Below are 14,395 nucleotides of genomic sequence, written 5' to 3'. Positions count from 1 at the left end.
GTTAGAAGGAACAGCAGGAAAAACCTAGAAGTTAAAGACAACAGGAATCCAGAATTAGGCCTGGGGTAAAATACAGTGTGAAGGCTCCTTTTATAATTGCCATGCAGTGTTGGTGGTTAAACCTTTGGAGGATGTTCCTTTCATACATGATATCATCACTTGTCGTCATTTTATGTTGTGATTGTAGACTTTTCTCAATTGTTTCATCTCTTATTTGGTAAGAAAGTATTTATTTGGGTTTCTTCCAATTGACTTTGGAGTGTCATAGTGCCAAAAAAGAAAATTATACTTATTCTAGAGTTAGTAAACATCATTTTCATTTTTTATAAATACAATTGAATAGATTTCATTTATAGTTTTGTCTGGCAAATAAAGGCTTAAATATATGAATACTAGATTGGTTTTTGTTGAATTTTAAAAAAACCTTTGAAAACAAGGTTTGTATACAAATTTTTATATTTTATATTGAATATACAAACATACATTACAATGTGTTTAAAAAGCACATAATTTGACAATACTGACCAGTTTTGTGGAATACATTCTTGAAGTGATCCATTTTTTTATTAGAACAATATTCGATTCAGGAATATATTAAACGTAAGCACATTTTTTATGAAAAATGCTTTCCTTCACTAAAGAGCAGTTGTTTCACAAAAAAAAACTATTGAATTTTTACAGGGTAGCAAGGTGGCACAATTGGTAGCACCATTGCCTTACAGCAAGAATGTCCTGAGTTTGAATCCTGACATGGCTTTTTGGAGGGAGGTTGCATGTTCTCTGCCTTGTTTGCATAGGTTCTTTCTAGGTACTCCAGCTTCCTCCTACTGTCCAAAAATATGCATCTAATTGGTCTTTCTAAAGTGCCCTTGGGAGTGATGTTTAGATGAATCTAAAACAGGGAAGCTTAAGTTCTGCTCCCCTAATAGTCTCTCCATGGGCACAGATCCAACATACAACCTAAGACTAAACCTTTGCAGGAAGGATTAGTTGGATTTAGACAAGAAAATTCTTTTTGAATATTGTTTTTCTAGTAACAGACAAACCTGCCTTCCTGCGCTAAGTAGAAAGGTCCAAAGCCCACACTTGAGTATTAATAAGAAAGAACTTACTATAATGAAAATTAAGTGTTTGACCAGAAAACTCTTCAAATTTACTAAGTGATGATGAAACAGAGGTCAGTGAGGTACAGGAAATTAAGACAAAAGCGACATGAGTCATCATAGGGTGAAATGTTGTGCTTGGCTTAATTTTTCCACACACCAGTGGGCCTTTTCCATTAGTACCTACTCTACTTAACTCATCTGGGGTTGGCTCTGCTCTACACAGTTTGGGATCTTTCCCATTAAAATTGAGTACCATCTCAACATCAGAAGCAAGGCAGGCCAAAAGTCTGAAAAGTAAGTGACACAAACGCAACAACAGCCTTGACTGCTACTCAGTCTATTGCTGTTGTCAGACTCAAAGTTAATGAGGAGAGCCAAGAGAAAGTTGTGGATGGCAATATGAAACACTCTGAATAAGTGTTTTGTATTGCCATCTGCCATAGGAGAGAGAGGGAAGCAGAGCAGCATCAAAGTGAAGGATACGAGCTAGAGGTTGTTTGAGCATAAGCTAATGCTACCTAATGCTAGCTTGCAATAGTCATATACACAATAAGCCCAGGGTACAACCAGTGAACTGTTTAAGATATTCGTTATTATAATATGCGGTGACCAGTGACATCATCCCCTACCCAATCAGTGTTTTCAGCACGACTTTCAGCATGGTTTGAACTGCGTCCAACCAGGTACCAAAAATAGTGATGATTGCTATTGGAAAAGACTAAAAAGTAGAACTGTGCCGAACCGTAGCTCTGATGCGTTCCACCATTTAAACTGAAAGGTTTTGTATGCTAAGAATTAGTACATATTAAAGGATGCACTGTAAAACCTGACAGTCCCCCTTAGGTTAAATGCATTTATTTTACCTCTTAAACTCTACTTGTGGGGCGCCCCATGACACTGTGGTAGAGCAGGGAGCACCATATGCAGAGACTACAGTCCTCAACACAGTTGTCCCGATTCGAGTCCCTGCCCTGGGCCATTTACTGCATGTCTTCCCCTTCTCTCTGCCCTTCCTCTTGTCCAGCTACTAATGACTAATGGCCACTAAGGCCATTCACTTGTTATAATGAGTTTTCTTTACACAGAACATAAGTGTATGTTTTCCACTGTTTAACTTATAGTTGTAAAATGTCCTGACTGTTCTTAGGTTTACAGAGTTGGAACCACGGAAATCTGAAAGTTGACTTTACTCATAGTTTTAAGGCAGCTTTTGAATTTTTGTTTCAAAATGAAGAGACTTTGTATCTAAGTTAAAAGACTGTAATAAATATATTACAGGGTGGGAATTCAATAGTCTGATCAGTAAAATTAAATTCCAAACCGATCCAAGTTCCTAAAAACGGTACAAAGATAGTTCCACACAATGTGGTCAGGTTTTCTCAACATTAAGACCAACTACACATTGAGGATCCCCCTCTGTAACCGAATAAGCAATATCAAATAAAAGTCGTATATTAAACTTAGAATGTCTATTCTCTGCACACTCTATGAAGGATTTACAGTTTGACTGGACTGTGTATGCAATCATTGCTCCCCCAAGGCAGATTTTAAATACATTCCATAGCAAGAGCATAGAAAATTTGTGGAAAAAGCTAGACAGGAAACAAGCTATTTACATCTCAGTGCACAAAATGATTGCCTCCAGATAGAGCTGAATTAAAACCCCCAACGCCTACTCCTTTGAGGGAGGTCAGAATAACCCATAGTTAGGCTGACAGGGGCATAATCTGAAATAATGACCCATTGATCTCAGCAAAAATGGACAAAAGAAATAAGTTGTTTATCAATAATCAAATAATCAGCAGCTTCTGTCAACCTGATGTAAGATACCCCACAAATCAAAGACACTAGTAAAAAAACCTTGAATCATTGAAGACACTTTTATAGAATCTATCTAAAACTATGTTTAGCCTAGTTTTAGATATATAGATTGTAAAGCACAGTGGTGGAATCTATCTGTTTTGAGTTGAACCTTTTTTCTCTTAATTTGACACTTAATAATTTTAACTCAGTGTCTTGTTCACTCAGCTCCTCTAAAAATGGTTGAAAAAATGTGGAAGATAAACATTGTAACATAAACAGAGAATTATGATGTTTCAACAGACAAAAACTATTCCATTCCCCACCCACACAGAACAAGACAGCTGTAAGAAGACAAGAAAAACAAAAGAAGCAGGTTCTTCCAAACATGCATTTCACAAAAGTGACTTTCTTTCTCTTAAAGTGACTTAGCTCAAACTCTGTGTTATAAACTGGGTAAAACAACCCTTTTGTCAAGAATGTTTAATTGTTTGATCGAAAGCCTCAGTAAGCCAAAATGATCTGTGTTTCCAGTGTACAGGAAACATTACGGAGTTGCTTGACAAGCAACTCCGTAATGTTTTCTGGTCCAGGACCATTTAGTATTTTATAATCCAAAAGCAGAATTTCAAAATCTATAATTTTACAAAAAAGGGAGCAAATGCAGTGATTTAAAATTTGTGGAATATGATGCATTTTCCTTGTTTTGGTCAGGATGCTGGCAGAAGGATTTCAGATGAGCTGCACATGCCTAATTGATTTTATACAGAGAACTACAAGGACACCAATAAAATGAAATAACCCATTGAAAATAAAAGCTTTCACCACGTCTTCTGTGTCCTGTTTTAATAGGCAATTCTTTACTCTGGCAAAGTTTAAAAAATGACATTAAGGTGATTTAAAAACAGATTTATTTTATGTATTTGTAAGTAATAATAATAACAATAAATTGGTATTATTTTCAACAGTAGTACCTCACATTAGATAACTCACGAAGCTGTCCATTTAAGATGGTTTTGGCAAGGTGTTGAGATTCTTAAGGTATTGATTGGGCTCATCAACAAATCTGACCTAATTCCTGGTTCTGTAGGGCAGCGTGATGTGGAGAGGAACTGGATCAGACAGTGCAGGTTTCTGTCCACACTGATAAAATTCTGTCATTGCGAATTTATATGCTGCCTGTTGGTTGAAACATCTGGGCAGTAGTCCTCCAAAATATGAATTGGCAAGCCTAGAGATTTAACTTCCCTGTCTGATGGGTCTCTCTGATGGGGAGATCTATGGTCTGGTACCAATGTAGGCAAAGGATGACTGGGCATGGATGCTGAATGGCTGTTTGTTAAGCTCTCAGAAAGCAGTGTGCCCTGTTCATCTCTTGGATTGAACAAAGTATTTTAGAAGTGAAAATCTCGCACCGCAATCTGGAGGAAAATTCTGATATTCCTTGGATGCGCAGATTTTAATGCCTGCTTCTGCCCTCCAGGTCAGTAGCTTCTGTCTTTAGCTTACCATTGTTGAATTGTGGGTTGGTACAGAGATTCTCAAGCTCCAAACCTTGATGACTGTGGTCCACTGTGGTAAGTAGTAGACTGCCTACAGGGTCCTCCATTGGCATGTGTAGTGTATTTGAATGTGCTACACTCTGAATTCAGAGGCCAGATTGTCACCATGCTGGGTGAGCAGTGACTGATGGTGTCTTGACTTGGACATGGATCTACTATTTTTCCTTGACTTTGCAGCTTTGGAGTTCATTATTAAAAGAGAAAATAGAAATAATCATTTGAAAACAGCATTTTGTATTCACCCATGTTATCTTTGTCTGTTAAAACCATTTGTTTGATGATTTAAAACATTTGCCTGACTGTTAGTAGCTCATAGCTAGCTAACAGAGTAGCTAACATAGTTACCAGCTTATATAATTTGCTAATTAGTCAAGCCATTTAGGTAGCACTCTTAAAATAACAAATAAATAAATTATGAAACTTTGCGAGAAAATATCATTCAAAAGAAGCAGAACATTTATTTAGTTTTTGAGCTAAACAGTGACTTTTACAATGACATCCCCTGTCTCCAATTTGGCGGCCCCTGTCCCACAAATCATTTCCTGTTTGCTAAATCTGGACAAATTTGGTCTGTACGCCATTGGCTTAGATTGAAATGCATCTCAAAATAGAAGATAATTGATGAATCTGAAAGATTGAAATATCAAAAATTACAGTGTCTCTATTTCTGCTCCGGTTCTTACATGTTACTCTATAACAGCATATATTCAAGAATACGACACTGTACATTTTTCACCTATAATTTACTCTACAATATCAGGTTGATGTGTAATTAAATATAACACTGTCCATCATTTGACCAAAATTCATTTGTCTCAGAAGTTAGAGATCCGGTCTGGGGATGACATACCCAAATTTAGTGTGTTTTTTTACATATTGACAAACCAGTGGGATTTGCTTTTTGTTGTGGTCCAAACTACAATTAGCAATATAAGTCATTAAGGTATTTCTCTCCATGTTGTGTTTAGGCACTGAAGAAACAAATTGAGGCTTTACAGCACCATATTGGAAACTAACATTGGAGTCATATTGGCAGCCTCCAGATGTCCTTTTCAGAATTTTGACTTCAGGGGTCGTTCTTGCTGTATTTCTTACTGGAAAATCTGATTTCTGAATACAAAATACTTTGGTAGTAGAATTCATAATTCCAGCATGTTTTAAATATGTTTTTCCTCCCGGAAGGAGTGTATCACAACTGAAAACTTTTGTACATGATTTTGTTTTTTTTTTAACAAAATGATATTGAATCTTAAATTTATGGAGCATTTCAGATGATCCAAGAGTAACTATCTGCAGACATTTCTGTGTGACTTTGAGGTATAACATGGCACATAAACCGCAAAGACTGTAAAATAAAGTGTTACTTTGAAATATGCTCATATGGTTTGCCTCAGTCCTGATCAAAAGGCAAAGAAGAACATGTCAGTAGAATGTTTGAAAATTAAAAACTTTGCCTAAACTCATAAGCTTGTCCGATTTGTGCGAACAGGAGAATGTTATTTTATTTCTTGTACATTCGGTAGAATTCCCTCTAGTTGGTTGATGCTGTTTTTTTAGAGAAAACTTTATTATATTTCTTGTATTAAGTGACATTTTACTACTAGTTTCAGAATTTTATTTCCTTTTGGATGCTATTGAAGACACAGGGCTTGAACTGTAAATTAATATTTTTTAAGGTTAGGATATGTTTTTGCTAGATGAAGTGATTTATAATGTATACAGGATGTTCAGTCACTGGAAGGAAGAAAAATACTTGATTTGTTCACATTCCATTATTTATTCAGACTTTTTTGTTTCATAAACAATACAACTCTGAAATGGTGTATTGTCATTGATGAGTCATCCTTGTTGCTAATTATAAATCATAAATGTGCAAACTGTTCATAAAGACACAATAAAGGAATGTTTGTCTGTGTGTGATGGCAACGTTGAACTTGCAACGATTGTGTTCACTGAGAAGTAAACTTATTCCGAAACGTGTAAAGCACGTAAAATAACCTCATGTACCTTTTTAACTAGCTGTCAGTGCTAACAAGGCTTTAAATACAGTTGCAACTAGATTTTTACTTACATTTTTGGGATAATTATTTTTAACTTGTTTAAGCTTAGACGTTTTACCCACCAAATCCTTACTATTTGTTAGCATTGTCTTTAAACTGTATGACTTGGGTCAAATGTTTTGATTAGCATTTCAAGAGATTCCAACAAATGTTTAAAGGAATTTTGCCCCATTCTTTCTGACAGAACCACTGTGAGTGAGTCAGGTTTGTAGACTGGCTTGTTTGCAAAATGCATTTCAGCTATGTCCACAAATTGTCCATGGGACTGACATCAGGGATTTTTGATGGCCAGCCTAAAACATTGACTTTATTGTCCTTTACCTACTTTGCGGCTAATTTAGAGGTATGATTAAGATTAATTTGAAAGACCCATTTGAAACCAAGGTTACCTTCCTGGCTGATATCTTGAGATGTTGCTTGAATATTTTCACATTCACTTTCCTTATGAAGTCATCTAATTTATGAAGTGCACATAACAATCACATAACATGACACCAACCAAGTACTTCACTCCTATGATGGTGTTCTCTGGCTTGCAAGCTTTCCCCACGTTTTGGTTTCATCAGACAACAGGACTCTCCAAAATTTAAGGGTTTCATCCCGATTGCATTTACAAATTGTAATCTGCTTTTTTATGTTGCTTTTAGAGAAATTACTTCTCTCAGTACAGGACTTGTTTCACCGTTGATAATGACTATAACCTAGTAGCTTTAGACAGCATCCATACAAGGTATCTTGCTTTTGTTCTGGTATTAATACAGATTTTTCATTAAAAGACATGGGACACATAACCTGTTAGGAGACTAGGAGACTGTTACAGACTATTTAGCCAGCAATTTGCCACGCCGCAAGCAAATGTGAAAGAGGACAAAGCAACATGACTGTAAATTTTCTGATGTGCTTTAACTATTTCCATTGGACTGGTCCCAGCTGATTTGGTTTTATGGCCCGGTTGTAAATGCTATTGTTTTTTTATATATTGTTTTAAAATACTGTTTTGCCATCTTTCTTTGTGCACAACTGTAATTAAAGCTGCTCCTGTTTTAGCTCATTATTAGCTCAATCTTTCTGCATTTATTTGTGTTGTCATTACCAATATTACAAACAATATGACATACAATCTTCACTGGGCACATGTTGGAATGTTTTTAGTATGCAAAATGTTTATTTTGCTGTGGTACATATGTGTGTCTGCAAAACATATGCACATATACTGGGGTTGGACAATGAAACTGAAACACCTGGTTTTAGACCACAATAATTTATTAGTATGGTGTGGGGCCTCCTTTTGCGGCCAATACAGCGTCAATTCATCTTGGGAATGACGTATACAAGTCCTGCACAGTGGTCAGAGGGATAGTGGCCAGGTCACTACGTGATACTGGTGGAGGAAAACGTTTCCTGACTCGCTCCTCCAAAACACCCCAAAGTGACTCAATACAGGTCCTTCTCAAAATATTAGCATATTGTGATAAAGTTAATTATTTTCCATAATGTCATGATGAAAATTTAACATTCATATATTTTAGATTCATTGCACACTAACTGAAATATTTCAGGTCTTTTATTGTCTTAATACGGATGATTTTGGCATACAGCTCATGAAAACCCAAAATTCCTATCTTACAAAATTAGCATATTTCATTCGACCAATAAAAGAAAAGTGTTTTTAATACAAAAAACGTCAACCTTCAAATAATCATGTACAGTTATGCACTCAATACTTGGTCGGGAATCTTTTTACAGAAATGACTGCTTCAATGCGGCGGAGGGTCAAACTGAACAAAATTAATACAATAAAATCATCATTAAATAAACAAATGTTGTGAATGTCCCATAAGTGAAGTAAATGTAACATGAAAGAAATGTAACATTAAATGTGCCATTAAATTAAAGGTACCATTTATTTATTTAATACATCATTAGAAACAATAAATGTACCATTATATCATGAAATGGACTATAATGCAATTAAATATGCCACTGAATAATTAAGTATAATTTTAAAGACGACATGACATAATTAGTGGTACACTTAATATTTAATGATGTATTAAATAAATTGTACATTTAATGGTACATTCAATTTTTTTCTATTTCACAACATATTTATTTAATATCTTCCCTTGATGAAGCCTTTCTACGAGGTCCGCGATGGGACATGGGGAATTTTTTCTCTTTTGTGTCCCCACGCAATAGTCTTTGCGTTATTTCGCAATACTTTGTGGGATAGTTTCCAAACCCGATAACTGCAAAATTGAAACAAACACTACACCCGTTTTGAGATTTATTGAGTTTTATTTTGAAATCAACATTAAATAAAATTATCTTCAAATCAGACTAAAAGACAGTTTTTATCCACAAGCTGTCAAACAAACTACTGAACAATAATACTGCACGAAACCACATCTGTGATCACATCTTTATTTCCTTATTACTGCTGCATGATGTGTACTTATTTTTTGTACACCATTAGTGTTTTTGTTTTTATCGTGATTTGAACGGTTCTTCTTATCCTAAGTATTTTATCGCATTGTTTACTGCGTGTTAACCTGCATATGACAAATAAACCATATCAATGACATATCAGTGTTTGTTTTATGAGCAGTTTGTCATCTGTACTGTTGCTCCAAAATGCCGAACGCAAAAGTATTGCGTGGAGACGCAAAAGTTATAAATTTCCCCATGTCCCCTCACGGGCTTCCGTACCTTACCTCTTAAATCTTTAGAGCACATGCAGCAATTTTGTTGGTCAGATGAGACTTGACACATGATGGTACTTTTGGTTTGATGAATGAAGAGATGCAGGGCTGATTTAATCCAGAATCTGTCTTACAAGTGTCCCTTAATCACTGGTGAACTTGATTACAACTAAACACGTTTTACAAGCAGCAGACTGCGTGTTAACACCGCTACATTCAACTCTCCTGAAGTTCGGTCATATTTGCGACTTTCCTGTCAGCTCTATGAGTTTAATAGATAAGTCCTTATTTCTGACTTTACGTTACAAATCCAATTTTACCACGTCCAGTTCTCCACCTGCGTTTGCTCCCTCCATTCTGAACGCAGGTGGAAAACATCGATCAGAAGCACTGTTGGCTTGTGGGTCGTGTAGTTCGTTTGACTCACATTATAGTATAGGCTTCTTGGAAAAAAACTACACAATGGCGGCGTCGATTCAAGTTTTTTTTTCTTAAGGTTTATAACAAAGTCTCAGTTTACATTTCCAAGGACAATTGATCCTAGTTTATTTTCCCTCCTATTGGTTAGATCCCGCTCCCGTCTGCTCCCGTTCATTTTTTATCCTGTACCGTCCCAATCACGGGATCTTTACTGATGCTGTCTCCCGTCCCGCGGGTTTCCCGTGGGAATCCCGTGACCCGTGGGACTCCCGAAAAAATGTCAGCCTCTACTGCTGAGGTCTTATGGAGGCCCAGGATGCTTCGATAGCGGCCTTTAGCTCATCCAGAGTGTTGGGTCTTGAGTCTCTCAATGTTCTCTTCACAATATCCCACAGATTCTCTATGGGGTTCAGGTCAGGAGAGTTGGCAGGCCAATTGAGCACAGTGATACTATGGTCAGCAAACCATTTACCAGTGGTTTTGGCACTGTGAGCAGGTGCCAGGTTGTGCTGAAAAATGAAATCTTCATCTCCATAAAGCTTTTCAGCAGATGGAAGCATGAAGTGCTCCAAAATCTCCTGATAGCTAGCTGCATTGACCCTGCCCTTGATAAAACACAGTGGACCAACACCAGCAGCTGACACGGCACCCCAGACCATCACTGATAGCTTGTTTAGAGACCCTTTTAATGATATGCTAATTTTGTGAGATAGGAATTTGGGGTTTTCATGAGCTGTATGCCAAAATCATCCGTATTAAGACAATAAAAGACCTGAAATATTTCAGTTAGTGTGCAATGAATCTAAAATATATGAATGTTAAATTTTCATCATGACATTATGGAAAATAATGAACTTTATCACAATATGCTAATATTTTGAGAAGGACCTGTAATATTTAGATCTGGTGACTGTGCAGGCCATGGGAGATGTTCAACTTCACTTTCATGTTCATCAAACCAATCTTTCACCAGTCTTGCTGTGTGTATTGGTGCATTGTCATCCTGATACATGGCACTGCCTTCAGGATACAATGTTTGAACCATTGGATGCACATGGTCCTCAAGAATGGTTCAGTAGTCCTTGGCAGTGACGCGCCCATCTAGCACAAGTATTGGGCCAAGGGAATGCTATGATATGGCAGCCCAAACCATCACTGATCCACCCCCATGCTTCACTCTGGGCATGCAACAGTCTGGGTGGTACGCTTCTTTGGGGCTTCTCCACACCGTAACTCTCCCGGATGTGGGGAAAACAGTAAAGGTGGACTCATCAGAGAACAATACATGTTTCACATTGTCCACAGCACCATTGAAACCGACGTTTGGCATTGGCATGAGTGACCAAAGGTTTGGCTATAGCACCCCGGCCGTGTATATTGACCCTGTGGATCTCCCAATGGACAGTTCTGGTGGAAACAGGAGAGTTGAGGTGCACATTTAATTCTGCCATGATTTGGGCAGCGTTGGTTTTATGTTTTTTGGATACAATCCGGGTTAGCACCCGAACATCCCTTTCAGATAACTTCCTCTTGCGTCCACAGTTAATCCTGTTGGATGTGGTTCGTCCTTCTTGGTGGTATGCTGATATTACCCTGGATACCGTAGCTCTTGATACATCACAAAGACTTGCTGTCTTGGTCACAGATGCACCAGCAAGACGTGCACCAACAATTTGTCCTCTTTTGAACTCTGGTATGTCACCCATAATGTTGTGGGCATTTCAATATTTTGAGCAAAACTGTGCTCTTACCCTGCTAATTGAACCTTCACACTCTGCTCTTACTGGTGCAATGTGCAATCAATGAAGACTGGCTACCAGGCTGGTCCAATTTAGCCATGAAACCTCCCACACTAAAATGACAGGTGTTTCAGTTTCATTGTCCAACCCCTGTATGTTCACATACAAATCTGAAGGCATTCACAGTGTTGACATTGCACTTAAATAACATAAACACAAGACTTCAAGTCCAGCTATACCCAACAAGGGACAGATGGGCTTGTCCCACCAAGCAGAGCCAGTTGTGATCGGAGAACTTCTCAGCAAACTGCTTTGAACAAGAAACCTCTGAAGTCACAAGAGAAATGATGTCAGAGGTCAGGATATCTTACAGAAGCAGATGCTATAGCTACGCTGTTCGGTCCATCTGATGTGAAAAGATCGCCAAAGAAAAGGTTGTTGCTGCTGTTGTTACATGGATCAAGGATCAGCAGGTAAGAACACTTCCCTGTCATAAAAGTACATTTAGATATTGGCAGTTATTGTTAATAAGTGAAAATCTGAAATTATTGTTTTTAGTATTAATGATAATAATCCATTTATTATTATCAATTTATTATCCATTCATTATTATCAATTTATTATCCATTCATTATTAATTTAATGATAATAATAATATCATAAAATAATATCTTATTAAAATAAGATAAATTACATGTGCATACAAAATATTTACATAAATATTTCTCTAAAGACTCTAATATAAAGTAAAAAAGAAAAATGACCCACCATGTAGTGTCTTCAGATCTTGAATCCTCCTTTGTTTCTGCTGTTGCTGCTCCATGCTGCTTACTTCGCTTCTGGTTGTTTCACTCAGTGCCGTTTTTATTGAAATCCAGGATTTTGTATCTGCTCCGGCACGGTCCGCTGCGAAGCTCAGAGGAGCTCCAAGAACCATACCCGGATCGTGCAATAAAAGCCAATGAAAAAATGCGATAGCCAGTCTAAAACAACTCAGTTGAACTGCTTAATTTTTCATTTTATGCATCCAGATATTTTCATGTTTTGTTCTACAATGTGTGAGTTCACTTAGTGCAGACAAGCTATATTTGTTATTTAATTTTGGTGGATTTTAATTTGTTAATTTGTTTTAGTTGCTCGCTTTATAATTCCTTAGTTAATCCAATAACTGATTTAAATGATCTAATGTAAACAACTGCCTTTATACACATGTATATATAAATATATGGAATAAGCGGTATTCTGACTGACTGACTGCATATATTTATTATTATAGCAAGATCTAGTCTGTCTTTGGTGAATTATTTTGAAAATCCTGATGTTGTGCTTGTTCTGTTTCCTGGCGGTGTGGTATGTTTTCAGCATACTGGGTATGTCCCAATTCAGGGGCTGGATCCTTCGAAGGCTGTATTTGTAGGCTGATTACATCACAGCCCAGCGACGAAGGCTGTCCCAATTCATGAATCCTACCGAGACTCCTTCAAATGCCGCCAATAAATGTGTTCTTCTTTTGCCCGGTTTGAAGGATGGGTTGTGAATATCCTTCATGGTCCGCCATTTCCCATGATTCAATACGGGTCGAAGTGGATTGGTCAAGCCGGGGCAGCCATGGCGGACCACAGCGGAAAAAGCTGTGATTAAATTGTGAAAAATTACACTTTCTGTGACACAAATGAACTTTTACAATGTTTTTAGTGTGGGAATATAACTGTGTAGACGTGAAATATCTGCTTAATTTATCAAGACATCGCTTAAATTCAAACGTTCTCCGAGGTTTTCGGAGTTTTCTGCTCCCGTCGTAGTAACTGCCGGCTTGCCTCGCCAGCCTTCCTGGCGGTGAGGCTAGACCGTCCCAATTCGCAGCTGCTCACTTCCGGCCTCCATGGTTTTAGCGGTCGACGAAGGACCCAGCCCAAGTAGATCGGGTCCTTCGAAGGATACAGCCTAAATTGAGACATACCCATTGACTCCGCCGTGCTCCGGCATCTGGCAAAAATAGACTATGGTTGAATTAGATGGCCGTCCAAATGCTCTCCCATCTGATGAAAGCTGTCTTTCTTCTTCAGACTCTGCTGCGTCTCTCGCTGATAGTGACTAAAATATATCTAAAGTAAATTCAGGTTCTTCGCTGCTGTTTGTGTTGCTGCCGTTGGAGCAACAGTTTACTACTGGGTTCCTCTTTGACTGTGGAGGACCGATCCTAACAAAATTAAAAATAAAAGCAGAAATATATATATTTTATTTTTCCTTTTCCTTAGACATGCATTTTCAGCAAGAAATTTATATATTTTGTTTTTCATTTTCCTTAGACATGCATTTTCATCAAGAAATGTAAATATTTTGTATTTCCTTTTCCTTACACGTGTTTTCATCAAGAAATGTATATATTTTCTTTTTCCTTTTCCTTAGACATGCATTTTCATCAAGAAATGTATATATTTTATTTTTCCTTTTCCTTAAACACGCCTTTGTTCTTTTTACATTTCCTCGTCTCTCTTTTTCCTTTACCATATGAATTTCTCCTTCATTATGCAAATGAGGGGGGCTGCCTTCTTCTCTCCAGCTCCTCTACTATTGGTCAATAAACAGTAAGGAGGAGGATCCATGTGCAGGCCGAGGGTGTGTCCCAATTCAGGGGCTGGATCCTTCCAAGTCCGTATTGTGGGCCAATTACGTCACAGCGCGGCGCGGAAGGTCTGTCAAATGCTGCCGACAAATGTGTCCTTCTTTCGCCCAATTTGAAGGATGGGTTGTGAGTATCCTTCGCAGTCCATCTTTTCCCATGATTCATTGCTGATCGAAGCGGTTTGGTCAAGTGGCAAAAGCCGTGAGTAAACTGTGAAAAATTACACTTTCTGTGACACAGATGAACTTTTACAATGCTTTAAGTGCGGGAATATAACTGTGTAGACTTGAAAAATCTGCTTGATTTATCAAGACATCGCTTAAATTCAAACGTGCTCCGACATGTTCGGAGTCTTCCGATCCCTCCGTAGTAACTGCCGG

General features: G+C 37.7%; 1 protein-coding gene across 1 annotated transcript in view; it reads left to right on the top strand.

Moving 5' to 3' along the window:
• epha8 (eph receptor A8) overlaps positions 1–3,478 on the top strand; it is a 342,530-nt gene extending 339,052 nt beyond the window's left edge. Inside the window, exon 21 of the mRNA XM_047347467.1 lies at positions 3,241–3,478. Coding sequence (XP_047203423.1) covers positions 3,241–3,333 — 93 coding nt within the window. The 3' untranslated portion in view covers positions 3,334–3,478. The remainder of the gene's footprint in view (positions 1–3,240) is intronic.
• The last annotated feature ends 10,917 nt before the right edge of the window (positions 3,479–14,395 follow it).

The sequence above is a fragment of the Girardinichthys multiradiatus genome, chromosome 20, assembly GCF_021462225.1.
Source record: "Girardinichthys multiradiatus isolate DD_20200921_A chromosome 20, DD_fGirMul_XY1, whole genome shotgun sequence".
In the NCBI taxonomy this organism is placed as follows: domain Eukaryota; kingdom Metazoa; phylum Chordata; class Actinopteri; order Cyprinodontiformes; family Goodeidae; genus Girardinichthys; species Girardinichthys multiradiatus.
Note: the sequence above shows the minus strand (reverse complement) of the source record. Positions and strands in the feature narration are given on the sequence as shown.